General features: G+C 42.2%; 2 protein-coding genes across 2 annotated transcripts in view; one reads left to right on the top strand and one right to left on the bottom strand.

Moving 5' to 3' along the window:
- Positions 1-13,999, top strand: part of Hgsnat (Heparan-alpha-glucosaminide N-acetyltransferase) — a 42,269-nt gene extending 28,270 nt beyond the window's left edge. Inside the window, 5 exon segments of the mRNA XM_089732232.1 lie at positions 7,170-7,337; positions 8,477-8,598; positions 9,991-10,160; positions 11,627-11,813; positions 13,122-13,999. Coding sequence (XP_089588358.1) covers positions 7,170-7,337; positions 8,477-8,598; positions 9,991-10,160; positions 11,627-11,813; positions 13,122-13,416 — 942 coding nt within the window. The 3' untranslated portion in view covers positions 13,417-13,999.
- LOC149501653 (uncharacterized) lies at positions 3,091-5,224 on the bottom strand. Its single transcript, XM_089732233.1, has one exon. The coding sequence runs from the start codon at positions 5,047-5,049 to the stop codon at positions 3,424-3,426; it is 1,626 nt and encodes a 541-aa protein (XP_089588359.1). The 5' UTR covers positions 5,050-5,224; the 3' UTR covers positions 3,091-3,423.
- Positions 14,000-16,859: the final 2,860 nt, after the last annotated feature.

Genomic DNA, 16,859 nt, shown 5'->3' with positions numbered 1-16,859 from the left:
TGATGCACTGATCTTTTTAAACAAAAATTATATTGTGAATTTGTTAAATAGGTAGTGGTTATGCACGCCTTGGAGTTATATAATAACAGGTTCACAACTGGTTCAAGTTACTTTTAAGGGGTGGAGTATCAAGTGACATTTAAAGCGGCCATTGTTATGTAAACTTTGAATCGTTCGTCTGAATAAGTTTGAACTATTGAAAGAGAACATCAAGCATTGTGTTTATGAAATTTCAATCATTACTGTGTACCTATAGTGAACTGTGTATCTACTGAATATATCGTTTTTTTTTTTTTTTTTTTATTTTTTTTATGATTGAGAGATTACTGGTGGCCCGAAGGCCTTTCCAGTTTCACCAGGACAGGTGGGCGAGCAAAGGCTCAGCCAGGAGGGGTGGGATTTGCTAACAGCTGCCCGAGCGCCTCCGAAGGAGACCTAACAACTCAAGAGCAATTGCTTCGCGAATGAATCTACTACCGGATCGGAATCGCGACCCGCTGAGAAGATCCGGCGAGAAACTCAGCGGGCTGATGCATGGGCTAGGTTGCACGTCGACCTCTTTGTCGAGTTCGACGAGTACGGTTACGGGGGTCCCTAAGCCTGCTCCTAGTATTAGAGCTGAAGGCATCTAATGCAAAGGTTATTGGATCTGATGGATCCGTAAGGACGTGTCTAGGGCGTCGACGGTGACTGGCTCCTGCATGATCAGGATTCGGTGAGTAGTCAGCGGCGGCAACGATAAGGCGATTATCATGACGCATAGCCTTATCGAAGTACCGTTCCGACGCTGACTTCATGTATTTCTGGATTGATTCAAGGCCCAGGTCGTCGTGTAGGTCAATGTTCCTCACGAACCACGGAGCCCCGACGGCTAATCTGCAAAAGCGGGATTGTAGGGATTGGAGGGTGTCTATGTGTGTGCGGGCCGCGTGAGCGAATACCACACTCGCGTAAGTCATGACGGGCCTTATGCAAGTTTTGTAAAGTGTCACCTTGTTCCGAAGGGACATTTTACTCCGCTTACAGATCATGGGATAGAGTCTGCCGAGAATGAATGCGGCACGGTCGCGGACTGTTTTTATGTGTGGGCGGAATGTCATGGATGCATCCAGGGTGACTCCCAGGTACTTAACCTTCCTGACCCAGGGTATAGGTTGGCCGAAGAGGGTGATCGGGGGAGTGATATTTCTCCTCCTAATGCGGGAGGAAATAAGCGGTGAGTTTCCCCTTTGAAATAACACTGCTGTGCTTTTCGCCGGGTTGATGTCTATGCGCCATTTTCGGAACCACTGTCCGAGGGCTAACGCTGCGCTCTGGAGTTTACTCGCGATTAGGGACTTGTTTCTACTTGAGTAGTAAACGGTTGTGTCGTCAGCGAATAAGGCTAGCTGGGTCAGCGGCGACCGGGGAATATCATTAATAAATAAACTAAATAGGAGCGGTGAGAGAACGGAGCCTTGCGGCACTCCAGCCGTGAGTGGTCGCGGGGAGGAGCGGGTTCCCTCTACTCGATATCGAAAAGAGCGGTTCGACAAGAAGTCCCGTATGATGAGCACGAGACTATCCGGCACGCCCATGTTAAATAGTTTGAAAATCAAACCGTTGTGCCAGACTTTGTCGAACGCTTTTGCGACGTCGAAGAAGAGAGCTCCCGTGTATAACGGTTTTGGTCGATTAAGTCCCACAAGAATGTGCTCCGTGAGGCGGTGCACCTGTTGTACGCATGAGTGATTTGCACGGAATCCGAATTGTTCATCGATGAGAATGCCCTTGGATGAGACGAAGTCTCTGAGGCGTTTGTAGAGCAGACGCTCATACAGTTTGCCTAGAGACATGAGGAGGCTAATCGGGCGGTAACTCGTCGGATTATTTTTGGTTTACCGGGTTTGTGTATGCCGATAACGTCCGCTTCTTTCCACACCGTGGGAAAGATACAGTTAGCCATAGCGGCATTGAAAATAGATGCCAACATCACGATGAGTTGGACGGGTAAAAGTTTAATAACGCGGTTAGATATACCGTCGGAACCGGGAGCCTTGCGAGGACGTAGGTCTTTGATCAGGTCTTTAACTTCCATTGAGGTGACGGGCGGTAACGCGTCCAAGGGTGGCAAGGAGGCTCTGCGTTCTACCTCACTGTCTACTAATTCTACATGAACGGGGTCCGCGGATTGAATGCTGGGCATGCACTGGGCTTGCAATGTATCGGCCAGCAGCTCTGCTTTTTCGTCATCATCGAACGCCGCGAGTCGGCCTGAGGGGCCTACGAGGGGGGCATAGTTACTACCGTATCCGATTTGAGAGTACGAGCTAAGCGGTAGTAAGACCTTTGAGAGGGCGCGAGTCCTTCTAAGAAATCAGACCATCTGGCATCTCGGACTTCGGTGATGCGAGACTTTACGTCGCGTTGTAGGGCACGCATTCGAATACGATTTTCCGCGGTAGGATACCTATCGTACGCACGGATCGAGGCGTTCTTAGCTCTAAGGAGTTCCCTAATATCGTCGGACAATTTGAAGCGGTGAAGGAAGTCCTCCGCTACAACTTGCTTCGATGACCTATCTAATGTCGAGGTGATGTGTGACGTTACGATGTCTATAGCTTCAGTGGTATCCTGAGGAGACGGGATAGAGTCCGGACTAAACGGAAGCGATGGTGGATCAGATTCAGCCAGGCTGATGCCCAGCGTGTGCCAATCCACCACAGTCCTCGTGACGGGAACGGAATCGGGAGCGCGACCGAGCTTCATAATGACGGGACGATGGTCTGAATCTAACTCTGAAACTACTTCAATCGAATGTAAGCGCAGAGTTACGTTTTTTAATAACGCTATGTCGAGTATATCCGGGCGATGCGCGATATTTAGCGGGTAGTGAGTCGGGGTCAGCGGAGCGACGATATCGAAGGCGAGATCATCGACTAACGCGTCGAGGCGCCTGCCATTAGGGGTTGAGGTGTGAGAGTTCCACCTGACGTGTTTACAGTTTAGGTCACCCGCCAGAATGACAGAGCTTCCCATGCCGAGCAGCGCCTCAATATCACTACTTAGAACAATTTTATCCGGTGGAAGATAAACGGACGCGATAACGATCGGCGCGTGTCCAGTCAGTGAGATTCGGCATACTGATGCTTCGATGTTAGAAAGCGCGGGGGGGTCGAGTGGGACGCAATGCAGGGCTCTTCTATAGTAAATGACGGTACCACCACCACGAGCAGTGAGCCTGTCGTTCCTAACCATGTTGTAGTTCGCGATTTTAGGGTCGCGGCGCGCGGGCTTAAGCAGGGTCTCCTGCACCAAAAAGATGTCAATTTGATGGTCACGCAAAAAATCACAAACCTGATCACGTTGATTTGCGAGACCGTAAGCGTTAAAAAATCCTATCGTTACGGATAGGGGCTTGATTCTACTTATGTACGCCATTGATTACCGGCGGAGTGAGGGGAGGACATACGTATTTAACGACGCGTATACGTCAGCGTATTCTTGCACAACGGCGATGAAGTGTTGTGCAGTGGAGGCGGTGCGAATGGCGTCGCCCAAAGCATTAACGCGATCAAAGTTGATCGACTGAAAAAAGTCAATCGCTAGAGCGAGATTGTCGGACGCGGTCGGAGGGCAGGTCGCGGGGGAGGGACGAGTCGCGGGGGAGGGACGTATCGCGGGGGTGGGACGAGTCGCGAGGGAGAGAGTTGTAGCCGTGTTCGTGTACGGCAACGGTTTAGCCCAGGCCGAGACGCTGGGCACCGACGCCGGCACAAAAGCAGGCTTAGCCTTCGGCACAGAGGGTGCCGTGGCTTTGATGTCTGGGCCGAAAGCTCGGAGGCGGTTTTGGCGGGCGACGCGGCGATTTATTTTAGGGGCTCGGGGGCAACCACGGTAGTTCGCGGGGTGACCCTGTGTTTGGCACAGGACGCAGCTAGGCGGTTCCGTAGCGGTTTTTTGATCGCGAGTGCAAAGGCTCGTGGCGTGATCGCCCAAACACTTGACGCATCGGGAGCGCGCGTGACAATTACGGGAAGAGTGCCCGTACAACTGACAGTTATGGCACTGGCTCGGAGTGCCTTTTTTATGGGGGGTTTCGACGGTTATTCCGGAAAGCCTACAGACTGTTCGTACGTTGAAAATTTGCTTGCCCTCGGGGGTAGGCTGGAGAGCGACGAGAACCATATTGTATGGCTCCCTCCCGCGTCCTGTGTGCATGCGGTGCACGGAATTGACCGGCAGACCTTGTTCTAGAAGGTCGGCCTTGACGAGATCGGCATCTAATTCCTTTGGGATGCCGCGTATGACTGCGCGAAGTTCACGCTCCTCCTGAAGCGTATAAGTGTGGAAACTTATACGCTCCTTTCGGAGGTAGCTTGAGAGGGCCCTATGGTCGTCGGGTGTCGTTAACTTAATTTGAATCCCGTTCGCGAGGTTACGGGCGCTGATAAAATTAATTTTTTTGGCCTGAAGGGCCAGGGAAACTCGGTCCCAAGCTGCCTTCTCTTGAAGGATTACCGGGGGAGGGGTCTGAGTTTTATTTTGTGCCACTGGACGCGGCGACGGTGTGGCACGGGCAGGGGGAGCGACGGGAGTCGGAGGGCGAGGGCGCGACGCGTTCGCGGCTTTACTAATTTTAGCGGCCGCGGGAGCTCGGGACTCCGCAGCGCGCTTCTTACCCTTTTGTACCAGGGTGAATCCATCCGTCGATGAGGCGGCGGCGAGGTCGACCTCCATGTCCGAGTCAGAGTCGGAGGACGAGGAGGCAGCAGGCTCGGGAGCAGGCGACCTACGGGCAGATGCAGGACGTCCGTCGGACCCTACGGAACCCGCGGATGATCGCGCCAGGGGAGCGGCGGCCACGGCGGACGACGCAGCAGTTTTACCCACTAGTATAGGCGACGCGGGAGCGGCAGGCATGGCGGACGCTGCGGTGTACGACGCGGGAGCGACGAGCACGGCGGAATCCGCGAGAGGGCTCACGGCGTGATCGGCCTTGAAAGCCAGAAACTCAGAAGTGAGCTTTGGGTGGCGAAGTCGGAGGAATTCTGTAAATAAAGCTTCCATGATGTCTGACCCAGGTGGGGCTGTCCCGGGTCTTAAACACACTCGCCTAGCGGCGAGGCCCCAACTTCTCGGTACTTAGCGGTTCGATTGAACACAGGTGGCGATGCGGCACAATTACTGCAGGAAAAAGAAAGAACAACAAAAAAAAAGGAAACAACAAAAATAAACCAAAACAAAACAAACACTTCCAGGAACACACTTTGTCGGTAGATGTGCCACGAACAAAAGCCGGGTGAACAAAGGCCGGGCTAACAATAAAACCAGGCGAACAATGGCCGGGCGATTGAGTGGTCGATGAGCACGTCCGCAGGCGGCGGGTGCTTCTGTCGGACTGAATATATCGTCTTCTCGCATTAAAACTGTATAATCTCAAAACTTACAAATTTTACAGGAGAGTGTTTTAAAGGTGTGTAACGTGTAACATCTTTGCAACATTTATTTTTTATTTTTTACCAGTTACATTATCTGTCTTTTAATGGAAGATAAAATTATGTATTAATTTTGTTAATAGTAGTCAAAACATAGGTAAACTAAAAAAAAACGAAAAGTAAATTACGCTCTTTTGTCAGTATTTATGAGAAAAATACTGGTGATATCAAAATGATTACGCATATTATTAACTCAATTTCGAATATTTTTGGGAATTGTACACTTTTATTGCGAAAAGACGATATGTCGATTTACTTATCAATAGTTTGGGCACGCGGTAATCGGAGTCAACTTAATTCATTGCACGCTAACCGTTCACTTTCAAACATTACATCACCAAGAGACTTCCGTATTTCATATCATTCCAGTACAGATCCAATCTTTATATGCTCGAGTTCGCTTCAGAATCGCTAATGTTTTTTTTTTTACGAAATCCATTGGAAATTCCACGTTCGCGTGATGTCTTGTGCGCGCTCTCTCCTACAAGCAAGCGATTTCAACTTAAAACGTTCATTAGACTTCATGTTCTTATTAGCTAGCGATCAATAAAGACGCACGCTTCAATGTATGGTTTGTTATTTCTTGTTATATGTCCAACGGCTGCTATCATTATTTAAATCCACACACTGACCGACTCGGATGTGGCCCGGTTTACATTCTCAAGCGGAGACTGTTACATTTAGAACAATGGTGTACTTGGTATCAGGTTCTAAATTTCAACGGGTTCTAAAATGCTTTTACGAGTTCACTGTGTAACGGGATACTAGTTAGTAGAGTAATTTGAAACGATCTTATTATCTCTGACAGAACAATGTCAGAAAACGTCAATTTATTTCGTATCATTAATGCTTTTAACTGTAGGTATGTTAATTTATGACTAGCGCCCCGCCCTCGCTTCGCTTCGGAAACATTTAATTTTATTATTGATAGCTGAGTCCCGCGATGCTACCCGCGGTTATTGTCGTACCGAAGGTGACGCCGCGGGGCGAAGCTAGTCTAAAAAAAGTAGCCTAAATTACTCCTTATATCATCAGCTACCTATCAGTGAAGTCTGGTAAAAATCAGTCCAGCCGTTCCAGAGATTAGCCGGAACAAACAGACAGACAGACAAAAATTGTAAAAAATGCTATTTTTCTGTATGTACCGTATTTCAATACTACAAACAGACACGACATACAGAGGAGGGCCGTTCGGATTGTCGATAATCCCACTCTCACGGATCGTTTGGAACCTCTGAGTCTGCGGAGGGACTTCGGTTCCCTCTGTATTTTGTACCGTATGTTCCATGGGGAGTGCTCTGAGGAATTGTTCGAGAGGATACCGGCATCTCGTTTTTACCATCGCACCGCCCGCCACCGTAGTAGAGTTCATCCATACTACCTGGAGCCACTGCGGTCATCCACAGTGCGTTTCCAGAGATCTTTTTTGCCACGTGCCATCCGGCTATGGAATGAGCTCCCTTCCACGGTGAGACATGTCCTTCTTCAAACGAGGCCTGTGGAGGGTATTAAGCGGTAGGCAGCGGCTTGGCTTTGCCCCAGGCATTGGCGACTTGGTTCATGGGCGACGGTAACCACTCACCATCAGGTGGGCCGTATGCTCGTCTCCCTACAAGGGCAATAAAAAAAACACTCTAATTTTATTTATATGTATAATAATTATAATATGATTTGTGTTTTGTTTGTTTTCAGCGTTCGATAATGATGTTCTTGTTGGGAATGTCTTTGAATACGATATACGGGTCGAACGTTTTGCAAGAGCTGCGTATATTCGGCGTCCTTCAGAGGCTTGCAGTTGCGTATCTCGTGGCGGCAGGCTTCTATGCGTTGACCGCACCAAAGTTTTACACTCCTCCTAGGGTCAGTTCAATCGACATTTTCGTTTAATAAAACTTAAATTCACAATAATATGGCTCCTACGATATAACTGTACAAGTTACTACGTATTTTATATTTACTTACATATTTTTAGTATTTATTTGTATTTAATAGTATGTAAGTCTATCTTGTATTGTATTTATTTTTCACATGTGTATATAAGTATATATTTTTATGTAAGTTTATTAAAATATAGCACCGTCCAGTTCGCTTATTCCTCTCCCTGCAAGGTTGCCTGGAAGAGATCGCTTTCAGCGATAAGGCCGCCAATTTATGTCACCAACTATTATTTGTTTTATATGCTTACTCTGTACATGTGGTGTTAAAGAAAAAGCTATATTATTATTATTAAATTCTTAGGTGTTTGCGGCCGAGTGGTTTTGCTGTTCTTAGATCCCCGGTCGAAGTTACTTTAGTAAATATATTTGGTATTCGAGATGCCGTCTATTTGTTCTTGTCTCGAATGCGAATTTTCGGTACCCATTCGGCTCAGAAAGATATTAGCATAGACGGGTTAACGAGCTCATGCCATCTCTGGTGTGAGGCGGTTACCGAAGTCCATAGATATTCCGTCCCCTACCTTGAAACATGACTTGGAATTCTCAATTTTATTAAATAACGGCTGTTCTATTGCTACTGCTACTGCTTTAACGGAACGAGCTGTCTCTCTACTTAATAGCTTACTAGCCCATGCTGCAGACACGGATTTAGTCCGCGATAGCTTACAGCGTTTCGCTGGTGTAGCAAGGAGATACTTAAGCTAATTTTATACAAAAGTTTTGGTTTAACTTTATTTTTATTGAATAGATGGGTGGGCGAGCTCACAGCCCACCTGGTGGTGGTGGTAAGTGGTTACTGGAGCCCATAGACATATATAATGTAAATGCGCCACCCACCTTTAGATATAAGTTCTAAGGTCTCAAGTATAGTTACAACGGCTGCCCCACCCTTTAAACCGAAACGCATTACTGCTTCACGGCAGAAACAAGCAGAGTGGTGGTACCTACCCGCGCGCACTCACAAGAGGTCTTACCACCAGTAAAATTAGCTATGCTAATTTAGAAAACTGTATTTAAATAAATAACTATCGAATGTTCTCAAACAAAATCTGTTGTTTACAGGGCGCATGCGGTCAGGCGTTAAAAGACATGTTGTCTTGCTTGTGGTGCTGGGTTCTGGCGATCGTCTTGGTGACCGTTCACAGCGTCATAACATTTATCATTCACCATCCCGACTGTCCACCGTAAGTTGTCCAGCCTAGAAACACGTCACGGTTTCCAGGGTTGATCGATAAAAATTGTTTAAGGTGCATTGAAGAAAAAAACAATACAAAATCTATACTATATAATTTTATAAAGAGGAAAAATTTGTTTGTTTGTATTGAATAGGCTACGAAACTACTAAGCCGATTAGAAAAAATATTTCACTGTTTGGAAGCTACACTATTCCCGAGTGACATAGGCTTTTTTTTGAAAAAAAATTGGGGATCCGTACTAAAACTCCAATAATGTAACCCAAGGTGAAAAAAAATTTATCTAAAATATTCTTCACGTCGCGTGCCCTGCGAAAACTTTTGATGATAGAATAAAATAATGTACCACGACTTTGTAGAACACATTATTATTTCCAAAAAGTGTCGCAACAGCATATGTCTAACTATTATAGTTATGCCGCAATAAGTGTTCTTTTATTTAAAAAAATAAAACAACGTCAAATATCGTTGCAATTTTTGTTAAAGACCCGAACGGAGTCGGAGCGGGCCGCTAGTGTTTACTAAAAATAATAAGATCAAAGTGCCTATGATCGCTGTTGTTATCTTCAGGAAACATATTTCGACATTCAACGAGTTATGTATTGTTCAATTTACAATAAACACGATTAAGTGTTTGAATGCAATACAAGTAGAAATAAATATATGTGTTTAAAAAGTCAAGTCACAGCAAATTTGTTCGATAAGAGTTATTCATAAATTGTTGATGATCACTATGAAGCATTGTTTACCGTTGTTAATATTAATGTTAATTCTTCTTCTTTTTCTCCACCTTATCCCACTAGGTGGGGTCGGCACAGCTAATTTTTCTCTTCCATTATCTTCTATCAGCCGTCATCTCAACACTCACTCCTCTCTCTCTCGTCATTCACACACTCCATCCATGTCTTCTTCGGTCGACCTCTTCCCCCTCTACCTTGCACTACCATTTCCATACGTCTCCTAGTCACATGCATCTTCTCTTTACGCATCACCATACCACGTTAATTTTAATTATTTTAAAATTTAATGTTTGATTTTTCGTTGTTGAGTATTTAGAGTAATTAGTAGAGAAAGTGGCACCTGTGACAGACAAGCTGAGAAGTGCGCGTTTGGGATGGTATGGACATGTGATGAGACGAAATGAAAATGAGGTTGGTAAGAGAGTGTTAACTATGAATGTGGAAGGATATAGATGAAGCCGTAGACCTAAGAAGAAATGGATGAATTGCGTGAAAGACGATATGGGTAAGAGGGAGTGAGCGAAGAAATGGTATATGATAGAAGAGTATGGAAGGAGAAAACATGTTGCGCCGACCCCAGGTGACTGGGAGAAGGGTAAGATAATGATGATAGTATTTAGAGTAATTAAAATTATGTGTGTAGAGGTTACTTGGGACCTGGTGGGAAGCACGATGAGTGGGTCGCTCCGGAGTGCAGTGGAGGTGCTGCTGGATTCATTGACCGACTCGTCTTAGGGGAATCACATTTGTACCAAAGGAGCGACGCGAGGAATGTCTATGGAGGTCCACCCACCGACCCTGAAGGACTATTGGGTACGGTTTGTTTATTGTATACACACTTTATTTATTTTATTTATTATTTATTTATTTATGTACACACAAAAAAGAAGACATAGTACAGAGTAATAGGAAACTTATGTACAAAGGCACTGCTTATTTCGTTAAGAAATCTCTTCCAGCACAGCTGCGAGAGGATTATGAGAATAATAATTAAAAGTGATTATAAGTGACACTTTTGACTCGCAGAGGTAGTTGTAAATAAATTCCGTTTCGATTAAAATTTTGAATGTAACCATTAACAATCAAAACTGATTCTACCCGTCAGGAGTCATGAACGTACGTGTACACATAGCATAATGACGTTAAGAAACGAACAACGAAGAAGATGAAAACAGCAACATAGGTCCTGTGTGTCAGTTCATTGTTAATTGTATTACATTGCGTGTTAAATAAAAATGGAGTTAACCAACCCTTTTTGGTAACTGTTTGATTTATTTTAAATATATATTTTTATTGCCGTATAGGCAAACGAGCATACAGCAGACCTGATGGTGAGTGGTAACCGTCGCGAATGGATGTCAGCAATGCTAGAGTAGAGCCAAGCCGCTGCCTACCGTTTAATACTCTCCACAAGCCTAATTTGAGGAAAGGCATGTCATAGCGCTTCGGCAACACCGTAGAGGGGAGCTCATTCCAAAGCCGGATGGCACGTGGCAAAAAATATCTCTGGAAACGCACTGTGAACGAACGCAGTGGCTCCAGGTAGTATGGATGAACTCTACTCCGGTGGCGGGCAGTGCGATAGTAAAAACGAGATGACGGTATCATCTCAAACAGTTCCTTAGAGCACTCCCCGTGGAACATACGGTACAAAATACAGAGGGAACCGTGGGCTTAGTGCGAGTTTTTTAACGTTCTCGATAGCATAAAAGTTAGCTCATATTTGTATGGAATGGGATCTTTTGCCTACGTTTGCCGCTAGGGACGCTGTTCTAACTGCATACAAAGTTGGATTAGCTTTTACGCTATCAAGACCGTTAAAAAACTCGCACTAAGTACACTGAAGTCCCTCCGCAGACCCAGAGGTTCCAAACGATCCGTTAGAATGGGATTAGCGACAATCCGAACGGCTTTTTTTCCCTTTTTTTTCCTACCTAAGCTGATAGCCTTGAGAGGCTATATCAGTGTCGCCTTAACTAGTAGGTGAGCTCACGGGGCTCAAGCCTGATGATGTTGCTAACACGAACCCCAGCAAGAGCCGTGCTTCGCAGAATCTACCACCAGATCGGAAACGCAACCCACTGAAAAGATCCGACGAGAAACTCAGTGGGCTGTGTCTGAGGGTTAATTTACTCGTCGAGCCCTTCGTCGCAAGCGACGGGTTCGACGAGAACGATGACCGCTGCTTGAGGTACCTAAAAGCACCGTTAGTGGATCGGGAGGATCCGAAATGATGTGGGAACGGTTTGTTTAATTTTTTTTGTCATGAATATTTCCAGGTTGTCTCACGTCAGCTGTGCAAGCCCTGATCGGTATCCAAGCCGGCGCCACAGTGCTGCTACAGCGGTCGCACAAAGCGCGCGTTTCAAGATGGCTCGCCTGGGCGCTTGTGTTCGCACTAGCCGGGGCACTACTCGCCGGTTTCTCCAGGGAGCACGGGGTTATACCTATCAATAAGAATCTTTGGTGAGCTCTAACAATTGCACCATTGTAACGCTCGTAATTCGTTTTGTCTCGGTCACCAACAATCTTTAGATACCATATTTATTTTGAGTACAATAAAGAATACTAGTGGTCCCGCAGTAGTCGAAATTCGACTATAATTAACTGAAATTATAAGTTTGAACATTATTATGGTTCTATTGTCAAAGACTATTTATTATATAATACTTCTTTAATCACAGATTTCGCCAAGACTAATCTTAGACAAATATTAACAAAGACAAACAATATTTGGTCTATTTTCAATTTGACCATAGACTTTATGCAATAAGAAAAGTTTGACAATAAACAAATAGTAGGCATGCATGTGTGTGTCAAATACATGGTAGTGTATGTAATGTTTTCTTTATTGATTTAATGTATGCATCTTTTATGCACTATTTAAGAAAAATATTAGCGTTGTGCTCCCCTTCTCTATATTCTCTATAAGTGTGGGAAATTTCATACTCCTCCCTCCGCGCAATTTTCGTAAAAAGGGGTACAAAGTTTTTGCTTCACGTATTAATATATAGATTCTCTCTATCTATATGTCTCTCCCCCTCTCTCTCTCTCTCTCCCCCCCCCCCCTTCCCCCTCTCTACTTGAGCAACCAGATTTTTGAGTATTACCTTTGGATACTACTCGTAGAAAAACGTGATAGAATATAATTTGTAGCTTAGTTGGGAGGACGAGCTCACGACTCGCCTGTGAGTGGTAATCGGAACTCATAAATGTCACAACGCAAAAACCTCCACCCGTTTTAAGACATAAAACCTCATTTGCATTGTATAGCGGCTGTCCTGCTCTGAAAAGTAAAATGCAAGAAAACTTCGCAGCAGAACCCGCGCGGTTTTTTCCCTACCTGTTCGTTGGTAACCTAAGAGGTTATTCCAACTACTATCCCCGGACGGGAGAACAGTTGCGGGCTTCGCTTATACATAACGAATACAATTACAGTACCTACTTACGCAAATTTTATAAATTGTGCGAGTTTAATTTTATTACATAATACATTTTATTACATAATCATGGAATTAATTCGTGAAAAATTTTCAAGTTTGTATATTCGTAGAGTATTATTTCATATCTGTTTGCGGAATTTGAGCATCGATTGAGTACACCCGCGCGTCCTTTAGGCCATGACCACTTCAAATCAATACTGTTTTCTCTTTTCGTATGAAATAATTAGATTTCCGTGAGTCAGCTTCGTGAGCGGTTTCCTTACTGTATCTCAGTTTCTACAATAAAATATAATATAATACAATTATATAGTCTGAATTTCTTTGATCCAAGGTCAACTTCTTTCGTGTTGGTGACGTCGGCATGCTGCCTTCTACTGCTGAGTTTCTGCTACACACTCACCGATGCGTGGAGGATTTGGAACGGAGGGCCATTTCGTTCTCCTGGACTCAACGCTATCGCTCTCTACGTAGGACACTCACTATGTGCACATTTGTTCCCCTTTCACTGGAAAATCCCTAATATGGAAACGCATACAATCAAGCTACTTGAGGCCGTCTGGGGCACAGCCTTGTGGGTCATCATTGCTCATGTCATGGCCAAGAAAAAGGTGTTCATAACACTATAGTTTCGGATGTTCTTATATTTTCGAAGTTTGAGAGTGAGTTTTATACATTATAATTTCTTGACTAAACGATTTTCATTATTACAGATGACTAATGTTGAAAATTGTAAATTGAATAAAATGATTATACATATTTACTATAGTTAGTTATACTGTTTAAATGCTTTAATCATTATTTGTTTTTGGTACGCATTGTTTTATGTTATCTTCATAACCTATTAATTAATATTGACTTGAGTTTTTTACTTTAAGAGAAGAAAACATGTTATTTCAACATTATTCATTCATATAACAACAAAATTCCCAAATTTTTATGCGATTTTCTTTGGTTTTTGTGAAAGATAGACATAATAAAAATTACTTTTACCTTAGTTGCATGTGATGAAGAAAATTCTTAAAATATTCGACACGTCGAGATAATAATGATAATGAAAACGCGACCTAAAAACCATAAAATTGCTTTTAATTATATTAATACGAATTGTTTTGGTTATTTCTTACGTAGGTAGGTACATATATTTTGTAATTTCTTTAGTTAAACTAACGTATCTAAATAACGCAAGACTTTTTTGTTATTTAGCTAAGTCTAAATCTTAATGCGTCCATGAAGGTTCTGACTTGTCTAAAATATACTCATATTATGTTATATTATATTATTATTATTATTTAAGGATATAGGTTATAAGACTGAGTCTAGGTGCTCCAAATACAAGTTTAGGGTAAATGTTATCTTTTGTTTTAAAATCTAGTCTGTTATCCTTTGAAACTTAAACATTTAATGAAAATTTTAAAATAAATTACGCAGCGAACCAGAACACGTTTAAAAAGTAATTCCTTAATCATGTAAATGTAAATAAATTATATTTTAAATAGAATTAAAGAATGTGTTTGTGTGTATTCACTTTAAGTAGTTACTTACACTATTAAAATGCAATCAAAAACTTTGTGTATAAAAGTTTTGTTAAACAAATCCATACATTTTCCTTGAACGATTTTCCATTAATGAAAATTAGCAAACAGATCTGATTGTTTTCTTATTGCTTAGTTGGCTGGACGAGATCACGGCTCACCTGATCTTAAGTGGAGCCCATAGACATACAACGTAAATGCCGCCACCTACCTTGAGATACGAGTTCTAAGGTCTCAAGTGTAGTTACAATGGCTTTTTTTGCCTCAACCTTCAAACTGAAACGCATTACTGCTTCACGGCAGAAATAAGCAGGGTTGTGGTGCCTACCCGTACGACTCACAAGACGTCCTACCACCAGTAATTACGCAAATTATAATTTTGCGGGTTTGGTTTTTACTACACGATGTTATTCCTTCACCGTGGAAGTCAATCGTGAACATTTGTTGAGTACGTATTTCATTAGAAAAATTGGTACCCGCCTGCGGGATTCGAACACCGGTGCATGGCTAGATACGAATGCACCGGACGTCTTATCCTTTAGGTCACGAGACTTTATTCAGGGATGGGAGAAATCAAATCAGGGGGCGTACAGATGAATTGCAAAGGAAACAACCGGTTTAGAATATTTGACGCTTTATTAGCTCAAGGGTGACAGTAAAATCGACAATGTCATTGGAAAAATAATAATAAAACAAACGATTAACAAATCATGACTCAAGGTAACAGAGTATAGTTTTAACAAACGTAAAACTATTAGAATAATATACTTTAATAACGCATAACACGATTAGCGAGGGCCGATCTCGGACTCCCGAATTTAAATAATTCATTCGAGATTCTGTCGTATAGTTTTATTTATTTATGTATTTATTAAATAGCTTTCATTAATCGATTTTCTTTTCTTTCAAATCTCGAATGAATCTTACAATGTCACCCGATATATGCGCGGTGCGTACAACACGACAAATGTTTGGCATTTTGTTTACACGACACATCATTAACCACATATATTAATTTCCATAAGTTAAATATATATATCAACCTAATTTAGTTTTATTTAAATAAGTCGTTTTTCATTTTAATCACTCATTCGTAGACGGTAAATGCCATAGTAGGAATTGATAATATTCTTTTTAACATATATATATATTTCTTTAAATACTTTAACGTAAGTTTCTCTCTACACAGTAAAGGATGCTTGTATCTCGGACGCATGTTGTACGTCAGTGTTGGTCCGGCAAGTTTCCGGAAGGCACTTGGCGCATACATTTTGTACTAGACCCCGCAGACTGCCGGAAGGGTCATCATCTCCCAACGTTTGCGTTGCAGACGAAGAAGCATGCCAGACTGGTACGGGTGAACAATATGCGCCCGGGCTTAGACGTCGACATTTGATATTCTTAACACTTATTATTAAAATTGGTAAAATCGATAGCTGATAGCAGGCACGCTCTTCTACCATTAACTTTCTCGACACAAAGATTCTTAAACTAAACTAGAGACCTAACTTGTATATCGATAAAGACACTTAAACAGTGTTCCGTATATAATATTTAATTTTCTTAAAAATTCATTACAAAAAATCTCTTAAAATATATCTCAATTCTATCAAACGGTCCCAGCCGGACACAATTAATATATTTCGAAATATGAATAGTTTCAGCGCTATGTATGTAAATATAACATCTTCTTAAATATCTAAATAGGAAGAACATTTATAAATGTATAAAGAGAACATTGTAATTGCACAAACAGTTAATATTACGAAATAATGTTTTGATTTCACGTTTAAAGATAAACATTTCGATTTATAATTGATTCTATATATTATATATATATATATATATATATTTTATAAATTAATCTAAAAAACATTTTTTTCTAGATATAATAATAATTATACTAGCAATATTTAGCAGCTCTATAACAAGAAAATTAAATATAATATTTTTTTAGAGAAGATCGGTCTAAATAGTGCAAGGCGCTGTGTTAATCGAATTAAAATGTCTAACTGACAGCAAATTAATTTACAGTATTATCGATTAAAATATCACCTTGCATTCCTGTAAATATGTATAAATATATCGAGTGACCACATTCACGCAATAAAAAAGGAAACGATCTTTATAAAATTGGAATATTTTATTGGTTTTACTGCGTAACTAAAAGCAAGGAAAAATTAAATAAAAACGGTGGTCACGTGGTCACTCTAAGCCAAATTAGTTATGTGACAGAAATTTTAAAATTAGATCGGTAAGTACTAAGTACTGGAGCACATTTTTAAGTCACACGTATTACTTAAAAGAAATGGAATGTTTAGTATCGTAATATGAATGTTAGAGTTGAGGGGCGCTCGGTGTGAGCGAATAAACGATAATCATAGTAGACCGCGAAAACGTTATCGATATTTTAATTTAAAAATCGATATCCGAAATCGAAATTGTAAATTTATCTTTGTTATTGGCAAGATCAGAACTAAAAGTACAATAATAGTTCTGATTGGAGATTCTCTGTTTATGTTAATGAATGCCCGCAT

This window comes from Bombyx mandarina, chromosome 13, assembly GCF_030267445.1.
Source record: "Bombyx mandarina strain Sakado chromosome 13, ASM3026744v2".
NCBI classification, from domain to species: Eukaryota; Metazoa; Arthropoda; class Insecta; order Lepidoptera; family Bombycidae; genus Bombyx; species Bombyx mandarina.
The sequence above is the reverse complement of the archived record's forward strand: the minus strand, read 5'-3'. Positions and strand labels throughout refer to the sequence as shown.